Consider the following 19,596-nt stretch of genomic DNA (forward strand, 5'->3'; position numbering starts at 1 on the left):
AACGGCGGAGCCGCTGTCCCGAGCACAAGGCCGGCGTTAAGTGCCAACAAGCGCCGTGGAGCGACAGGCCGAACACTTCAATTTAAAGGACGTAATTTTTGTCCGGGGCACACTGGAATATTTACCACGACGGCTCGAGGGGACGAGTTTGTGCCCAGCGTAAACCAAGGCGTACCTGCAGCCATGCATACTCACTTCAAATTTTTTCTGTTCGATCTTTCTGCAGTCCTGCTTCTTGGGAACATCAAACTTCCCAGCTCCTATTAAAACTGCATGATTTGCTCGCAACTCAAACTCATTAAGTAGAATGAAACGAGAACAAGTTTACAAATGGTATGTCAGTGGTTCAAGCAATTTGGTTTCTACCAGCCTAGAGAAAATACCGCACAAGTACGATAGTCCATTACTGCTGCCAGTTTTCAAATCAGGCGTATTACAGATTGCACAAAACCCCCTAGGCTGCCCTTCCAAATGGCTCTTGCTCTATCGTGTTAGGAAAACCCAGAGGTTTATGTCCAAAAAGGAGACAGAGGAGTCCTGCAACTTTATTCAAATAAAGGGAGAGAGTCCACTGGGGCAGACTCCCGCAGGGTTTTCTCTCTCGGGGTTTTGGAGGGCACAGCCTCCTTTTATCTGAGCTCCCGGCCGCATGTTGCCCTCTTCCTTTCCCCACTGGCTGAGGTACAGGGAAGGCACAGCCTTCCTGAACTCCCTACCACATATTCCCCCCTTGAACCTACCATTTCACCCCAAAGCTCAGAAACCCAGGCTGTGCAGACCCTTGTCTGGCTCTGAGATGAACCTGCTGCCCAAAGTTAGGAGAGACATTAGGACCTATGTCAAAGACTTCAACACCCCCACCCTCACCCATCAAATTGTTTGTATCTCATAAGGTACTAACAAACTGTATCGCACTGTCAACATCGAGGAGTTTGAGTAAGACAATGACTGACTCCGTTTCACCGAATTTCCAAAGAAGATGTGTAACACGCAGCTTTTGCTGAATATTTAAATTCCTCATCAAAATTCTGCATTTGAAAGCTGAATTACTTAAAATTGGAAACAGTTAATGCAGTCTTATTATTCCTTTGTGGTAAACAGCTTTCTGCATCTACAGCAATCTAAGGAGTAACTCAACTACAACAAAAAGGCACCACAGAACCTCTTTTACTGAAGTGACATGCTGCAGAGTAACTGTGAAGCAATGAGCCAAACAAAATTACAAAATGAATTTATTCCAAAGCTGTAAGGGAACATTTACAATTCAACAAGATGGTAAACAGGTGTTTCCACAAGAACTCACTGTGTTAAAATTAGATAGGAAATTGGGAAAAAATAATCTAACTACTTTTGAGGCCACAAGAACTTTGCACATCACCTCTGAAATACAGGAGTCACACAAAAACTCACTCAAAATTCAGTGAGAAAAGAAGCTGCTAGTACCTAGTTACTAGTCTAAATACAAGCTATGTTTAGGCTTTGGGATTACATTATTAAATCCCCTCAAAATACCAATTACAGCAGCAAGTGCAAAATGTCTTTCATTTTTCCTTTTTTTTTCCGTCCCAAAAGAAGCCGATTACATATCTAGTGCCTATTTTCAGAGTCACATTTTGACCTCTCAAATTTCTCCTTCAAAGCTTTTAGCCAAGTTTCATGGTTTTAATGCCAAATCAGAGTTTAGCGGCTGGCATGTAATGAGAAATACAAAGTCAGCTCATATGTTCTGGAATGTCCAAAGTTTCCTACCTACTGTTCCAGAGTTAAGCAAAAACAGAATTAAATTTGAATTTAGCATCATTAACAATATCTCTAACTTTGACATAATTTTATTATTCTGGCCTTCTGATTGTAGTGATAAATATCAAAGAGTGTTAATGAAAACACCTGAGTCAGATTCACAAGCAAATACAAATGGAACTAGGGTGGGGAAACATCACCTTCTGTGGATATTGCTGAACAAAAAAAAAAGGGGGATAAGTATTATTCAGTCTCCTAAAGCCTAAGGTATTTTACATTAACATGCTCTGGAACACTTAATTAAAATTATTTTTCTGTTGTGACTTCTTTTTACTATATACTAATTCCTTTACAATGTTGAATGACCTGAGAAGTTAAAATTTTGAGTGGTGAGAATAAAAAAAAACAAAACATTGTGCTCTTACATTGTATTTTCTGGGTGCACACCAATAAATAAAAATGTCAAGTTGCCATGGAAAAAAATAGCATGGAATTGTTAACTTTTCCACCTGAATTGAACTATGTAGCTGGAATTTTTCAATGTTACCCAAAATACAATTTTATTTATATATTTTTAAATGCAACTATTGGTTAAAAAAAAGAACAAAAACACACACACACAAAAATCACAAAACAAGAAAAACCAACCAACCAACCCACCCTCAAGTGCCATCTAATCCAGAAATCTCCATAAAACAGAAAAGAGCCAGAAACTCCTATGGTCCAGCTCCAGCCTATGAAGCTTAATCACTGCATCAGTCTTTACCCATTCCTGAAATAATTTGTCATTTATTGTTTTGGTTTTTTATGCTATTCATTTACTGAGATTTCACAGCATAACTAATGCACATATTCATATTAAACATTAAAAATAATCTTCAAAACATCACTTTTGTATTACAATGCACGGAGAAGAGTAAGATGTGCAAACCAAAAAATGCCACGTTCTCCACATCTCTAAGTAAAAAGATTGCTTCATGCTACAAGCAGAACAGATTTCCAGCCATGTTGCAAACTTTAAAAAAACAGCATGTATTTCATTCAATTCAACTAAAGAAACTAAATCAAAGCAAATTTAACAATGGTACTCTTCTCCACATATTGCAAAATATGGTTACAGATGAGGAAAGGATTACTTCAGCTGCTAAGCTTATCTAACACATATCTCTGTTGTCATGCCTTTCCTGTCCGTTGCTTAATACATAAACTCAATTATATAGTTTCAGTTATGCAGTAGCTGACTTTTAGGTTAATATACAAATTGTCAAGATGCAGCTTTTGATGAAACATCTATGCTCTTTTCCAATTTTGAATCCTGAAGACACTTCAAAAGTAAGAACCCAGAACTGCTGACTGTAAGCATCCAAAAATACAGCTGTAGTTTCACTATGGACAAGTTGTAGTCCGTTAGAAAAGTAGATCATACATATAAAGGTATAAAGAACATTTAAGTCAGTCTCAATGGAAGGCAGTCCTTGAAGAAAACAATGCTCCAAGCAAACGTGCTGAGTAGCACTTTCACTTTAGCCCTTCAGGGGCATGGAAGATTTAGCAGTCTCCTCAGTAGATTCTTCCTCGGCTGCGATTGCCACGTCCTCCCCAGCCTCTTCCTCGTCCACCCCGGAAACCGCCTCTTTGCTCTGAAATAAGAGTCAAAACTTTTCAGGCACGTTTTATGCTGTATACAGAGCCAAACTGAATAGCAGGATCTGGAAGTACTGAAGGGTAACTTCAGTCTCTCAGGCTATGCCTGCTTATGGACCATGAGATTGCTGAGGTATTTTCTGATGAAAATGGACCCCACTAATTTTAAAAGGAGGTCAGGATAACAAGCCCATCTAAATTAAGCAAAGTCTTTCTGCATACTAATACTGTGATACATAACTGTCCCTGTCATTTAGAACTATACTTGGGCCAATCCATCACCACAGAATTGAAAACTGGCTGCCTAGCTCTTTGTCCTGTCCAATAACACAATCTTGAGGCGTCAGTCTAACTTGCTACTTGTGATTTTATAAAACGATGGAAAACCAGAACTTTGTCTTTCTATCTGTCCTTTCCTATCCTTAACATTAAGTTATCACCAGCATATTATTCTTTTTTCTGGGGCTGGTATCATCATTCAATTATAAATCCCAGCTAGAGATGGATACCACACAAACTATTTGTATACTGCAGAAAGTGTTTCTCTTCAAGAACAAATCCAGCAAAAAAATCCCCAACACCACAAACCTTAATAGTTTATACAGTTTCTTTGGATTTGTTTGAAAATGTACCAAACTCTCATTTGCCTTTCATGACTTCTCTTCATGTACAGTCTTAAAATACAGCTTATATTAATCTACAGATAGAACTGCATGTTGGTTTTAAAGGCTACAGAAATCAGAAGCTGACTGACGAGGCTGAAGCATCTCACTAACAAGAAACAGTAGCAAGCAATAAAACATTCCTGGTTGAAAGCCTCCCAGTCTTTAGACCTGCAGGATTACAATCTTATCTTAAAAGACACAGGTGTGTCACCTGAAGTCTAGAATAAGAAATTTGCAGATGGTGTTATCTCTTCTCTTTGCTTTATATATCTGGCAATGCTTTGTGTAAGTTTTTCAACCCATGGGTGTAGGTGACAATTTTTCATAGCAGACTCTTTACCTGCCAGAGGTAAGTGCCTACAGGCACACAGGAATGGGCTGCTGCCATTGCCAGGCCTACTCATCAGCCTTGTGCTTCACACAAAAATATGACTCACAGAAGGAGAGATTCAATGTGAGGAGGATATGAGGATATAACTGTGTGCATGCACAGTGAACCTGGCAATTCCCAGAACTTCTGGGTCAGGTCTGCAACATTAGCAGTGGCTGTAATAGGAACGCAGCACAGGTCCAGTCGTATGACAGGAGGTGACCCAGCTCTGCCACTTGCTGCAACCGGCCTGTTCAATGGGAAATTGGTGCACTGTGTGTTGTAACAGACAACACAACAATTCAACTACTAACTCTTGGTATTAAACCACTACTAAAACTAACTTGCAAATGACGTAAATCACAGGCTGGTAACATTCAAACACTGCAACATATCAACAGTGAGGAAGAGGCCACCACAAACAAAAATTCATGACAGCACAATTTGATCTTCCACAAATGTGGTATCTATTCGCCCCAGCCCAAGACACAACTGTCACTTGACAAAGTTTTTCCACACTGCCTAACTTACCATAAGAAAAACTACCCAGGTTACTGCTGTATTTTCCACTGGGAGGATTATATATTTGCCTGGCATCCCTTTTTGGTCCTGCTGAAGCTTTCTTTGGGGGTGAACTTGAGGTTGTATCTTCACTTGCTCTTTTTTGACTGACAGAAGAAAACAAAAACATATCATTACACCCCTGTGGTGACAAGTACAGTAATAGTAGTTCAGCCACAAAAATTAATCACTGCAAGCCAGCAGCAGCTAATGAAAATGCTACTATCTCAAAAGACCGTCCAGTTGATTCAGTCTTTAGTATCCCTAAAACAAGATTAAGAGCATCTCTCCACAGCCACAGGATGGTGTTATTTTCGATGTGAAACTTTTAGCTCACATGCTGTCTGTATTGTACAGACACAGCTAGGAAGGTTAATTTTTACTGTTTACAAAACAAACCTTACTGATTGCTTTTATTGTATGAAGAACTCTTACCTTGCATCTGCCTTCTGCACTGGCTTCCAGGACAATGTAACTGTACTTTTGTAAGAAGGAGGAATGTGGAAGAGATCCTGTGGAGGCAGAATTGGACAGTTTATTCTACAGTTAAAATCATGTTGATTGCACTTCAAAATTGTAGCTACTTACTGAGACTCAGAATAACCACTACTTCCCAATAATTTAAAATCCTTTAGTCCTATAGCAGAGAGACAAGGCAGTAACTTATGGCCTTATCTGGCTGCCTTTACTAGGAAATTCAAGTAGGATTTATCTTAGCAGAATAGTGTCTGACACTGACCAAATACAGAATCATAGACTAGTTTGGGCTGGAAGGGATGTTCAAATACTGTCTACTTCAATGACCCTGCAATGAGCAGGGACATCTTCCACTAGATCAGGTTGCTCAGGCCCCAGTCTAATCCAGCCTTGAATGAGGAAGGGGGCATCTACAAGGAATGGGGTATCTACAGAGAAAGTAGAGGCTTTCTCTCCTTGTCTGTGCACATCAAGCATCTTACAATGAACTACAGTGGGTCCTGCTGGAAGACATCTGATATTCCTATGATGGTACAAGATAGGATTCTCAATATGGTGGGCCAAGTTTTTTGTGGTTTGAAAGTGAGAGTGAAGAAAGAGTAAAAGGGGGTTAGAAGAAATCAAAATTGTTTCACGGGCTCCAGATGGAAGTCTCTTTTTTGCAGCCCATCTCTTTTAGGTTCTGTACAGAAGAAACAGGTTCTGTACAGAGCTTGCTTTGCCTCCTCTCTCCTTTACATCTCCTTGCTTCTCTTTGAACTATTTTGTACTCCTCACTGACACTGCAGGAAAGGGAAATGACAAGAAAACCCAAAGACCCCTAAAGAAGCAAGGTGGTCTCTTCCTGAGACTTCCTGGAGACTAGTGCTCTAGGAAAGTGTGTCCACACCCTATCCCAAGAACAGTAGCAGCAAAAGCTAAGCTGCTTGCAGGATCAGCAAGATCCACCTCTCTTCAGAAAAAGTAAAGCCGCACCAACTGAGCTAGCTACCATCAACTAATACAACAACAACACAACACAACTCGGTTTAAATCTACTCCTTTCTTCTGCAGAGGTTACTTCTCTGTGAGAATTTAATCCTTCATAATGTGAGGACTTACCTTGATTAAAACATTAATGTTATTGGTTATTTTCAAGGCAACCACTTTAATCTTGTTCTGTAAAAGAAATAGACACCACTGAGCATCTAGTAGCTTTATGCCAACCTCGTTTCATGAAGTCCTAACATTAAACTGACTGCTCTTCCTAGTGAATTGCTACAGTAACAATGACAGTAAAAGGTGTGTACACTTCCAAGCTTTTATCACAGCTGCTTTTAAGGTTCTTGTGGTTTCATACTAACTAGCTGCTTTTAATGTTCCAGTGTAGTTCCCACTGGAATTTTTTTTGCTCAACACATGAAAACTTCCCCTTCAAAACAAAGCACAGAGCACAATTAAACCAAATACATGTGGCTGCAGAGAGCAGCTAACAGTCGAAACTATATCATCTCCACTTGCAAAATGTAGCATAAGGTAACGGGCACTTGCAATAAAGTTAGCATTATTCCCTTAATCTATTTGCATACTGAAAACTTACTGCAGCCTATTAATATGTGCCAATGATTCTTTCAGTAGGCTCAGTTAGAAAAATCAGAATTCCTGAACAATTCTTACCTCCTCTGTTTTCAAAGCTTCTCCTGTTTTTCCTTGAAGTGCCAGACGAAGCTGTCGAATATACACCTGCAACCCTCGAGCAAAGTACTGTAGCCTAAAACAGTTAAAAGCAAACTCTTAGTAAAATTTACATAGCCCTGTAGAAATAAAAGCATAAGCAAAGGGAAGCTGTCATCTTGTTTCTTCCCCTTCAGGAAAAATGCTCAAAATAAGCCTTCCATCACTCTGATTTGTGCTTCTGTAGTGTCCAGATAATAATTCACTTTTTTGTTGAGTCAGAGAATTACAAAGGTTATATTATTATAATATAATATATATACATATCATTATATATAATATATATACTATGTATTATATGTTAATATATATTCTATTACTATAAAGAAGAAACCTACAGGAATCAGCTAGTCCAACTGTCACACTTAAACCACACCCCTAAGTGCCACATCCAGATGCCTCTGGAACACTTCCTGAGACAGTGTTTCCACTACCTCCCTGGGCAACTTATTCCAGTGCCCAAGAACTCTTTCAGTAAAACTTTTTTCTCTAGTATCTAATCTGACCCTCTCGTGGTGCAACATAAGGCCATTTCCTTGTCCTTTCAGTTGAAACATGGCAGAAGAGACTGACCCCCACCTCACTACAAACTCTGGCAGGCAATTGTAGAGGGCAATGAAGTCCTGCCAACTTCCTTTTCTCCAGACTAAACAGCCCCTACTCCCTCAGCCACTCCTCATCAGACTTGTGCTCCAGACCCTTCCTCAGCTCCACTGGACACACTCCAGCCCCTCAGTGTCCTTTTTGAAGGGATGGTCCCAAAACTGGACATAATATTCGAGGTGAGGCCTCACCAATGCCGAATACAGGGGGACCACACTGTCCTGGTCCTGCAGGCCATGTTATTCTTGAGACAGGTCTGGATACCATTGGCCTTTCTTGGCCACCTGGGTACACTGCCGGCTCATACCTAGCTGGCTGTCAACCAGCACCCCAATCCCTTTCTGCTGACCAGCTCTCAAGCCACTCTGGCCCAAGGCTGCAGTGCTACATGGAGGTGTTGTGACCCAATTGCAGGACCCAGCACTTCACTTCATTAAATCTCATGCAGTTGTCCTCAGCTCATTGATTCACCCTGTCTAAAACCCTCTACAGAGCCTTCCTACCTTTCAAGCTGATCAACACTCCCACACAACTTGGTGTTGCCCACAAACTTACTGAGAATGCAGCCAATCTCCTCATGCAAATCATTGATAAAGATGGTGAACAGGACAGGCCCCAGTACTGAGCCCTGGGGAACTCCACTAACACCTTTTAACAAAGACCTTGTAACAGAACATTAACACATTAACACTTGCCTCTAAATCATTACCTGATCTTGAAGTCTTTCAATTTCTCTGCATTCAGCTTGGCTGTGAGGAAGTCTGGAAGTTTTCGACCCAGCTGATGGAAGCTATACAATAAACACTCCACATAACTGAATTGCAACTTGGGCTCTTCATTGCCAGCATTTTCCCCATTTTCTGCTTCCTCTGGAGGAAGGGGCATATACTCCTGGAGAACAGAAAGGAAAACAAATGTATGAGAAACATTTATGCTGACTGCTCTTTCAGTGTTTGAATCAGATGGTTTATGGTTTGCCTACACTTCTGTGACGACTCAGAGGAAATACTATGGCGGCACTACTAGCACAGGAAGTAACAATGTACTGCACCAATGTTGCTGAAATAGTGCTGAATTTGCTTAGAACTGTACAGCATTTAATGAGATCAACATGAGACTCTGATGACTATGAAATTTAAAAAGAAGAAACACACTTGAGTTACTGGATTAAAAACATTATTCAGGTAACAGCTCTCTATCTGCAAAGGCTTTAAATTGCAAAATTATGTTCAACTTTCTATCTAGTGGACAAGACTGTCTCTGAAATAGCCACTTCAGAAAAAGGATAAAGACATTAATACATAAAAATAATTTGTTTTGATGAAAACTTAATTTCTTAGTGTTTTACATGAATAAAAATTGAATTAGTCTTACCAGTAATTTATCAAACAACTTCTTCAAATTTGATTCAAGCTTTTCCATATCACCACAAAATGAACTCATTTCAGCAAGAAGCTTCAAAACCTACACATAAGGATAGCCAGGTTTTTGTGTGTTAACTGAAAATACACAAGCTTAATATTCAACCTAAAATCAATTATCACATCATTACAGCTGGCACAGTAGAGGCCAGCTATTACAGCTACACGCCTCCTAAAGAGCAGGAAGGAATACAAGGAAGAACATGCCTAATTTGTTTTTCCTGTCTGTAAAGAGAAACACATGTTTGTATGTCTAATCCCAACAAGTATTAGTCAACAAGTAAACAAAACTTCATCTCCCACATCTGCAGCGCAGCTCACCTTCAAGTGAGAGCCACAGAGATCTAACTGAAGCTGTAGCACTGATTAAGGTAAACAAAATGACAGCCACTCCCTTAGGAGGCTAAATTAGTACCAACTATGCAACCATAATTGCAGTAAATGCTATGTGCTTAAAAAATTGAGAGTAATATAAAAATGATTATACTGATCAACTTATTCTATCTTGCTTCAAAAGCTTGGGACAGATGACATATGCTTTAAAAGGCAATGCTCAGTCATGCCTCAATAGAGCAAATGTTTTTTCTAGTGCAGCTACCTTTCCTATAAGCCAAGAAATGAAAACTACTTGAGCAAAGAGCTTGTGATTTTTAAAATAGCTGTCTTTATCTAGGATGGTTATCTTTCACTATTTGGAAGATGTTTTAGTTTTTGCTTACCTCTAACTGGATATCAAGACCCTCCACTAGAGTAGTCAAAGAACTGAGGTTTGGTAGAACATGCTCACAGAAATAAGTAACAAATTTTGTGGAATGAACATTTTTCTGAAAAAAACAAAAAAAACCACCAACAAACCATCACACATTATTCATGTTACTCTTGAGTCTGAAGGAGCTAAATGTTTTTCTCCCATCATAAATGCCTGCCTCACAGCTGTACCTGAAAGCTTTATTAAACTTCCCTCTTAGTCCTACGACATAAACCTCCTTGCAGGCAGCCTAAATTTAGAAGATGTCCACAACAGCAGCTGAAAAGAATGCTCGCAACCCAAGAATAGGCCTTTAAGTGCTGCAATTGCCTGGCACTAAACTTGAAATAATCAAATTAATACAAAACAATGTGAGAATCTTTTAATAATTCACTGTAACATCTCAAATTTGAGAAGACAAAAACACAAGGTATCTTTGCATTTGGAGGCTTTATGGATGTTTTCCAACACTTGGATACATTAGAGGTTAAAGGTGGAGAAATACTGATTTGTGGTGTTTCAAACATAATCATTGAGAACACCAAAGCCAAGCTCCAGCCATTAACTTTCCTCAATACTCCTCATACAAAGCAAACAAATACTTACAGAGAACAATGGCACTGCCTGCCGAGTGCACTGCAGAAGTCTGTCCACACAGTCCGTATCTGATGGATTGAACGTTTGCTCCAGGTCAGCCTGTTCGGCTACCAGCTCCACCAGTTGTTGCCTCCCACTGACTGTCTGCAAGCTTTTTAATCCAGACAATATTTTCATGAACAGAACAAATTCCTCGCCTGTCACATCTTCCAGAACCTTAACAGAAAAAGAGAAAAACATATTTCTGTGGTGGTAATTTGCAAACCTCCACATCAAACCGACTGGATTTGAAAAGGTAAACTATTCAAATGTTTAGCATCTAGTTATTAAAAGACACAAGTTTGAAGGAACACATGAAAACATTCAGTATAATTGAATGCACCTACGAATTAATGCAACAGTCATCAAGATGTGCACATGAAACAGGTTTTTGCAACTCTAAACTTAAGAACAAACTTTTATCTAACAAAAATTAAATGTTTCAGGCAGAATAAATGGTAAACAAGTATCTACTCATTACTGGTTGTTTTAAAACTTTTTGCATCTTTCTCAGCTAAGGGAATGCACGGAAATCTTGTAAGATTCCACAAAGACAAATGCCAAGTCCTGCACCTGGGATGAACCAACTTCCCTGCATCAGTACATGCTGGGGACTGACTGACTGCTGGGGAACTGCTCTGCTGAGAACATTGAGGGTTCTGGGGGGCAGCAGGCTAAACACAAGTGACAGCACCATTCCTTGGGTGACAAGCAATGCTCTGAGCTAAGGACAAGAGCACAGACTAAGGGAAACAAAGGGACAGAGGATTGACAGGTCCTTGGCCGGGCCCTCATCTGACCAAATCTGGAATACTGCACCTGTTGTTGGGCTCTCCAGCATGAGGAAGTGCTTGATAAGCTTTAGGAAGGCAAATCAACAAGGTGATCTGTGTCTAGAGCACATGAACTGTGAGAAGAACCTAAAGCAATCAGGTTTTTCCAGCCTAAAGGAAGAGAGCTGTATGTGGGTGTGGCAAACTAACTAATCTTCCAACACTTCAGAGCAAGACACCACCCACAGCAGCCAGATTCTTTGATGAGGTGGACATGGTCAGAATGAAACAAGGATACAAAACTAAAACGGGAGGTTTCAACTGGATAGAGTGAAAAGAAAATTCTGTTGAGGTCAATTGAACATTGAAGCTGGTTGCCCAGACAGTACAGGAACTCTCCTTCATTAGAGGTTTTCTAAACCCAACTGGAAAAAACACCAAGAAGTCTGATCAGAATTCAGCTGAGCATGATTCACTGAGCAGATCAATCTCTCAAAGATCCTTTCCAATATGAATGATTGGGTCCAATTCTAACCAAAGTCACTCTTATAAAATGAGGAGAGCCATGACTTTAATGTTACCACAAAAAAATGTTGCAAACTTTGGAGTATATCACAACAGGTAAGTACAAGATCATGTTTGTACAATGCTCAAACAGACCTCCAAAGCAACACCAATGATAAGGGATGGTTGAACAATACCTGAGTTTGAACTGAAATCAAACACTCACCTTCTTTGATTCAGTCAATATGAACTCTTCCACCTCCTTTGTCATAACTTCCTCTGGTAAGGTTTTCAGTTTTGTAGAAAGGAACTTAATGGCTCTCTCTCTCACAATATCCTCTCCCTGAAGAATTTGACTGAATAAACCTCCCAAAGTTCCTGAACGGAGAATAAATCAGGTTACACAAATTATTTTAGAAGTTATGGTAGTCTGGATCATAAAAACCTGCCTGGACTTTTTATGCAGAAAGAAGTTCCCTCTTAAGATTCCATTACACATTTTAATATAAGTGCTTTAAACTGCTTAAAAATGACAATCTTCACGTATCTTGACATAAAAATCCTCACTCTTTTATTAGTCAGCATAATTCAGATTCACAACTGTTAAGTTCAGTACTGTTTGCAAAACTTAACAATTAGTGTGTGTCTCACTTTTGCACTATACTAAGAAGACACAAAATTGAGTCCTGTTCTCATCCTACTACAAACTGGGAAGTATTAATAAAAGCCATGTATAGAAAAACATGTCATTTACCTTTAGCATCCATCTTAAATATACTGAGCAAGGCATTGTTCACCAAATTGAATTCTGCAGAATCATCTGGAAAGTAAAAAAAATTAATACACATACACTTGAAATGGAAAGGTAAGAGCAGAAAAACAAGATTGCTAATACTGCACAAGAAGAATTCTATCCTCAGCATTTAGCTATAAACAACATAATGTGTATTTTTAAAAACGATTAGACTGAGGAAGTTCAAAGCCATGATTATGGAAATTGGAAGCAAAAAAAAAAAGCTATTTCTCACTTTAGTCCCCCTGCCAAAACTAAACCTTAAAACTTGATAGGACTGAAAACTTGAAGGGAAGTTATTAATCTATATATTTATTTATTTTAATAAACAAGCTAACTTTCACTTAATTGATGTAAAATACATAGTTAGTTATTTTTAAACTCTTAATTCTATGTGGCAGGAACTATTTCTCTCCTAAACTAAATGGAGACACGTGCAAATCTCAAAAAACCCAAACCTATCTACTGAGAAGCCTAGAGTCTTAATCATGTAGTTTTAATGGAAGCCTGAACAAGTAATATTTAGCACTTTATAACTTACTGAGGTTAAATGCATATTAAATTTGGACTTTACCCCAAAGTATTTATTTTGCACCAAAAACGCAACTGTATGGAGCAAAATGCCCTTAGGCTTTTTCAGGTTCTAGAAACTGGATCAAAAAATCAGTAACTCTTTTTCCAGAAAGCAATTTGCTGCAGTTCATGCTTTCAGAGAACTCAAATTAAAAAAAAAAAAACTGTTTTACTTAAAAGAAATATTTTCAGTTTAGATTAGAATAACTAGTGACCTTTCAGCAGAACCAGCAGTCTAACTATACAGCATATAAATATAAAGCAGGAGAAAATTATGAATCAATGGAAAATGTTTTACAGAACCAAAACTATATACATATTTAGGTGTGCCATGAGGAGATCAGGCAGCATGTGTCTCCCACCTGACTGCAGAAGCTGGGTCAGTATGTCTGCTACCCGAGGAAGATTATCTCCAGTGGCAAACTGAGGCAGTTCCTTGATTGCTTGTCGCCGGATCTGTTAAAATTGCCAATAACATAGAAATTAAAAACTTTTTAAAATTCCAGGAATTACATAACACCCCAAATCCCCCTATTTTGACATATGTATGAAGAAAATAATGCATTTTTTTTTTTAGATCTAGGCAGGACTGGAGAAAAATCAAATTCAAACAGCACTTCTGTTCACAAAATCATTCATATGATCAACAAAATAAAGGCTGAAATATGTGCTATTAAGGAGTTTTATTTGCTAGCAGGATGGACAGTTCTACAGTTGTGCACGTGGCAGGGATAAACTCTAGGTTTTGTTCCCAACACTGAAAAAAATCCTTGAATGATCTGTCCAAATCCCTTAAGACCCGATAGACAGAGATACTTCAAAGGTACAGCTTCTACCAGCACCACAGAAGCAGCATGAAGCATCTCAAGAAGCATAACAGTCAGAATCACACCCCTGTGGTTCTCAGGTGCAAACCAGATTCTGTCTCCCAGCAGTATTTATCAGAACCAATTACCACGAAGTGCCTTTTGATAGGAAAATATGTAAATGCTATTCAAATAAACTGTAAGTTTCTTTCTACAGAGCTATTCCTTTGATCAGTGGGAGCTAAAAAAGAGAAATGAAAACTGATGCATCTTCCCAAGCAAAATGAATTAAATGCAAGAATACAATTAAATTTTTGTTTTCCAAAGACCAACCCTCCCTTCCCAAAAGACACAGCCCATTACACAAAATGAGGCAACAATAGCAAAATATAAATTCAAAGTATCAACTTGCTACAAGGTTCTTATTCTTACAGAAACATCTTCATCCTCACAGAGGTCCAACTGGGCATTGATAGCTGAGTCAGCTAGCTCAGGAAAATGCTTGAAGAATTTAGGAATAAACTGGGCTGCAAGTCTCTTCTCCTTGGCACCTCCTTTCACACCATCCAAGATCACCTGGTAGGCATCTTTATGCTGAAAGAACAAAACCAGAATACATAAATGGAAAAATCCTGGGTTATTCTCAAGACAAGGAAGGACTTTTTTCTCCCGTTCTCCTAAACTATTTAAGTCAACTATATTATACAACCTTGTTAGAAAGGAATATATTTTTCTCTTAGACTGATATAACCATGGCAATTTGGTAATATTTGTCTCTGGTGTCTGGTTTTTACTGTTATTCTTGATCCTGTCTGTTCAAGTGTGTACCACTCCAGCTACTGGCCCTAAGGGTAACACCTCTTGTGCACTGTGGTTAGATTAGTGCCAGGAATTCTATGATCACTACCACTGAACTTGGCCAATTTTTCAAGGAGCTTCTGCCTTTTGTATACTCATGTATTGTCTTTGAAGTAAAGATTACCTTTCCCAGCAACTGTGCCACTGCAGTGGATCATGAATTCTTGTTAACATATATGGTGCTAAAGTATCTCTGGCATCTATTCAGGTAGTTAACTTCTCCTGGAATCTCTGGTATTTATTCAGGTAGTTGGGATGAAATATAGTGCTTGAAAGAGTGGTTAAGGGAAACTAGATTAAAAACAAAATCCCAGAAACTTCCAGTTTAAAATATGGAAACATATATTCCAAATACAGGAATAAACACTCCAGCAACAGTAAAATATTATATAGCTGCTCCAACTAGAATCACACAGGTGCTTCTGATTCTGTGCCTGCAGGACTGAAACTTAATTAATTGAAGTCTTTGTTGTGGTTAACTGTGTGTTTGTGAAATAGAAGTCAGCATTATTGGGATACTAGTGGAAATCAGGACCTTCTAAGACTAATTTTCCTCTTGGTTGTGAAAAACAATGCTTAAAGCAGCTTATCCTGCTTTGAACAGCAGCCCTGACAGCACAGGACACTTTCTTTGCTTTATTTACATTAAATTTCCCAGAGCCACATATATCATCACCACTACTCCACATAAAAGTTGTCCCATAGCAAGTACAGATACTAATTTACAAAGCAGTACATTGCATTAACGCCCTCTAAAGCAAGCTGCATTTTAAAATTTAGTGCCCATGCTCCTGAAGCACTGCCTACTGCCTGTTGATAGCTCTGTGTTGCCAGAATCTGAACTGGAGCAGGATACAGATCTGGATGAAAAATAAGCAGTAAAAGAATCATTTGTCTTTCAGCTGAACCACATCACCACCCAGTTCACTCTGTAGCTGGGCCAATGCAGTGCACTCAGCAGCAAAGGCAGGAATGAGCCAGCACAAACTAGCAAAGAAAACACACATCATTACAGACATGCGTTCTCAGGCTGCACGTTAAGAACAAGTTCTGTTGTACAACACGCAACATAAAACTTAATACATATGAAAAAGCATTCACACAGCAATGGAACAGAGTAGCCTGTGTTCCCTGCATTTGTGTTCCTGCATGCTAATTATTCCTACCACGTAGGCATTATACAGTTCAGACAGGAGTTTGTTTTACCTGCACCTGGCAGCATGGAATGCTCTAGAAAAATCACAGGCAACTACAGAAGCCGTGTGATCCTTCTGTTTTGTGCAGTCCCTTCCCAGTTGTAACAAAGGAGTGTCCTAACCTGGAGACAGACCTTTGTTTTTAGTAACTGTTAATGACCAATCATCCATTAGCTTCTCTAGGTTAGTTCTTGAGCCAATTCATACCCTACAGTGCCCTGTGACAAGTTTCACAATGCATTATGAAGAAATGTTTATCTTCCTCTTTATTGTCAGCCAGCTTCCTCATAGTTTTTTTCAACTTCTCACCTTCATTCCACTTGTGGACACCTCACACCCGAGCCCCTTTCTCAACTGAAACACTCTTTCACAAGCTCAGTACTTCCAAGACTTTTAAACTGCTTCTCTTGATGTCATAACTTCAGGTAGTCCCCATGCCCATGCTCAATGTTTCTTTATTTGAGACAGGGTGACCATGACTTTTTGCAGTAAGAGATCATATTCATAATGTTGTTAAGAGATAATAAAGCACTAAGTGGGATAAAATGGATGAACAAGAAACAATTACTCATAACTTCTAAGAATGCAGAAATTGAAGTCACCAACTAAGATTATAAAATGACAAATTCAAAGAGGTAACTCCTTCACAAAGATTAACAAAACAATGAAACTTTCTAGCACAGAACCTTTATATGCCAGAAGCACATTCAGTTCAACAAAGCATCAGAAAAGCTCACTGAAGAATAACCTCATGAGCTATGCTCGATGCAGAGACACTTCCTCGGGCTCTGGGAACCCAAAAGCTGGAGCGGGGCAAAGCTGGGGAGTGTTTCAGGAATCACTGTTCTATACTTACCCTCAGAGGTTCTTACACACCTACCCTGTCACAGGTTGCATTTCTTAACTATGCTAAAGTTTGCTCTACCTAAGATGGTCATTTCTTCCTCACAAAAGCTACTCACAAGAATCAAAGGGATATGAAGTGTGCATTTCTGAAGTGGCAAGGTAACAGCATGTTTTACTCTGCACCTCTCCCTGTAGTCCCCTACATTTTGTCTGCACTTTGTTTTTGGTTCTGAGGTGATGTTTTTGTTGGACTGTCTGCAAGGATGCTTTATTTCACTAGGGCATAACCACACAAGCAAACTGAACAGACCTGAACTAAAAAACCCTTCAACATCCCCCTTCTCCCAATCACCACCAAATTATTTGTTCTCTTAAAGAACTTTCTAAGCGCCCCTGTATAGCTGCATCTCGTTTACTTTAAAATTCGTGCTTAGATACAGATATGGCAAAACTACTTTCCTCCTCATTGACATTATGATCAAAAGAAAAATAAAAAAGTACCTTTTGCTTTTTCAGGGGGCCATTTGGGAAAATGAGGGACTAATGCAATTCCAAAACGACTTGTACCTAACCGTAACTTTTTCTATTGGTAATATTCTAAGCAATATCCTAATAGCCAGTAATTCTACTGAATAATCCAGTATTAGTATAAAAGAAATGGCAGATCTTGCCAAGACTTTACAGAAAAAAAATCTTCAGTCGTGAGGGCTGACATTAGGTTCTTGCCTCAAGGAAGGAAACATCAAAGGGCTACAGGCAGCTTTCAAACCGTAACAGACTTCACCTTCCCTGAGCAAGCCCTTTAGCAGGACAGCCTGCCAGACGTCCTCCAGATCTGCAAGTGCGCAGGATCTGCAAGTGTGGTGTCAAAGACTCCAAGGCCTGAATTCGCCAGGCGAAACTCCCCACCCCCTCGCAAAAAATAGCCTGACTCCAGCTAAGAACCGGTTAACATCTGCGACGCCGCATGCGAAAGAGAGCTGCCGACACAACGCGGATGCTGCAAAAGCGACGGGAGCTGCAGCGCTCCTTGCAGATTCGCGGGCGCGCTCTCATTTCCACCCGCGGGCTCAGAAACCCACACCGAGCACAGGCCCGGCTGTGCGCTTGCCGAGCAGCCTCTCTGACGGCACCCCGGCCGGCCGGCCCGCCCCGCCGCGGCGCTACGCAAGCCCGAGGCCTAGCGAGGCCTTGTAGGCCGCAGCCACACCGCACCTGGCCCGCCGTCTCCGTGGCATCCGCCAGGATGCCGTAGTTGCGGTAGAGCTCCTCCACGGTGGGCATGGCGCGGCGGAGAAGGGGCAGAGCCGCCGAAACACGGAATCCGCCACTGACGACGCCGCCGCTCCGGCCGCCGCTCCCGCTCAGGCCGCGTCGTCAGCACCAGCGAGGCGCCAGTCCCAGAGCGGCCGCGCGCCGCCGCCCGCGCGCCCCGCCTGGCGGTGGGCGGTGGCACGGCAGGGCCGGAGCCGGGGCGCCGGGGGCGGGGGCGGCACCGCGCCCAACGCGCCGCGCTCGGCAGCGCCCGGCCCCAGCGCCCGGCCCTGCGCCATCCGCTCCGCCCGCCACAGGCGCGGCCCGGCGATGCGTTCTTGTGCTCGGAGATGCGCCATGGCCTTCACCTCTTGCAGGGCTTTTTTCCCCCCCTCCCCTCCGGGCTCTTCTTCACTTTCCTCCTTCCTTTGATTGATGCTTTCCCCCAGCGCCTTGTTTCTGTATCCCTAACTACAATGGAAGATTCTCGGGAAGTGCCTGTTGCACGCTGAGCTCCTAGTAGGAGACGAGACTGATTTCCTGTCATTTGGTGGCTTGCATCTTTTCCTACAGAGGAAGATGCTCCCTAATTCCAGAAACCCAAGTATCTTCAACTCATGCCAATGAAGGCAGCATGTGTTTATTAGATTCTAATCACCAAATACAAATTGTGGCAAAAGTTTTAAGGCTGTAGCAATGTTTTTTTCATATCTCAATATGCCTTAGCATCCTGCAAATTTCACAGGCACTTAAAATGAGAAGAGTCCCCTTACGTGAATCTGAGGCTGAGCTAAACAAAGTGCGGGACTTTTCCTAAACATCCTTCCCAGCAGCATGAAGGATGCTGTTGGAGGCATTTGAAGCTCCAGCCTGTCTCCAGGGTCCATGCCAGTAGACCGCATGCAGCAGGGATGTACAGCAGCATCAATCATTTACCTTCTTCCATTCTTCCTCAATTCAGTGTTTCAGCCAGTGGCAGCAGTGGCAGCATCAGTCACCTTTCTCCCCTTCCTTGAGTTGAGGCCCAGTGCCTTTACCTACCCCCTGGTGGAGTCATGTCGTTCCTGCACACTGTGATGGGGTCTGAGGGTGTGGAACCTTTGGCTGCTGTCAGATCCAAGAGCTCTAACTACATCGTGCCCCTCAGTGTGCTTGTGGCCCTCACATTTACCCAAAGTAATCTTAAAAGAAAATGCTGGGTAATCTTAGTAAGTGGGAACAAAATGTAACATGAGAGAAGAAATATTTTTAATGTAACAAAACAGCTGCATGCTTAGGAGAACCTCTCATTTTCTAGGAAGGGAGAGCTTCCTCAGGCATCCTGGCGGATATTAAAAGATGTCAATCTCTTGTCCTCCAGCAGTTTCCAGGCAGCATTGCATCTGAATGCAGATTTAAAAATTTATTATAATCAT

At 40.8% G+C, this 19,596-nt stretch overlaps 1 protein-coding gene across 1 annotated transcript; it reads right to left on the reverse strand.

Annotated features, from left to right (window-relative positions):
• Positions 1-1,215: 1,215 nt before the first annotated feature.
• On the reverse strand, positions 1,216-18,335 carry API5 (apoptosis inhibitor 5). The gene is made up of 14 exons (XM_033063193.1): positions 18,143-18,335; positions 14,460-14,621; positions 13,584-13,677; positions 12,610-12,675; positions 12,082-12,233; positions 10,549-10,755; positions 9,914-10,018; positions 9,148-9,237; positions 8,483-8,664; positions 7,114-7,207; positions 6,559-6,615; positions 5,416-5,492; positions 4,951-5,087; positions 1,216-3,380 (listed from the first exon to the last, which is right to left on the reverse strand). Exons 1-14 carry the CDS (start codon positions 18,209-18,211, stop codon positions 3,301-3,303), a joined length of 1,572 nt encoding a protein of 523 aa, XP_032919084.1. The 5' UTR covers positions 18,212-18,335; the 3' UTR covers positions 1,216-3,300.
• Positions 18,336-19,596: the final 1,261 nt, after the last annotated feature.

Source organism: Catharus ustulatus, chromosome 6 (assembly GCF_009819885.2).
Source record: "Catharus ustulatus isolate bCatUst1 chromosome 6, bCatUst1.pri.v2, whole genome shotgun sequence".
NCBI lineage: Eukaryota > Metazoa > Chordata > Aves > Passeriformes > Turdidae > Catharus > Catharus ustulatus.

Excerpts from the sequence above, each read along its gene's own strand:
- API5 (XM_033063193.1), bottom strand. The coding sequence starts at position 18,211 with ATGCCCACCGTGGAGGAGCTCTACCGCAACTACGGCATCCTGGCGGAT. Across the intron at positions 12,676-13,583 it reads GACCCAGCTTCTGCAGTCAG|ATGATTCTGCAGAATTCAAT; the intron begins GTGGGAGACACA and ends TTTACTTTCCAG. Across the intron at positions 10,756-12,081 it reads TATTGACTGAATCAAAGAAG|GTTCTGGAAGATGTGACAGG; the intron begins GTGAGTGTTTGA and ends TTTTCTGTTAAG.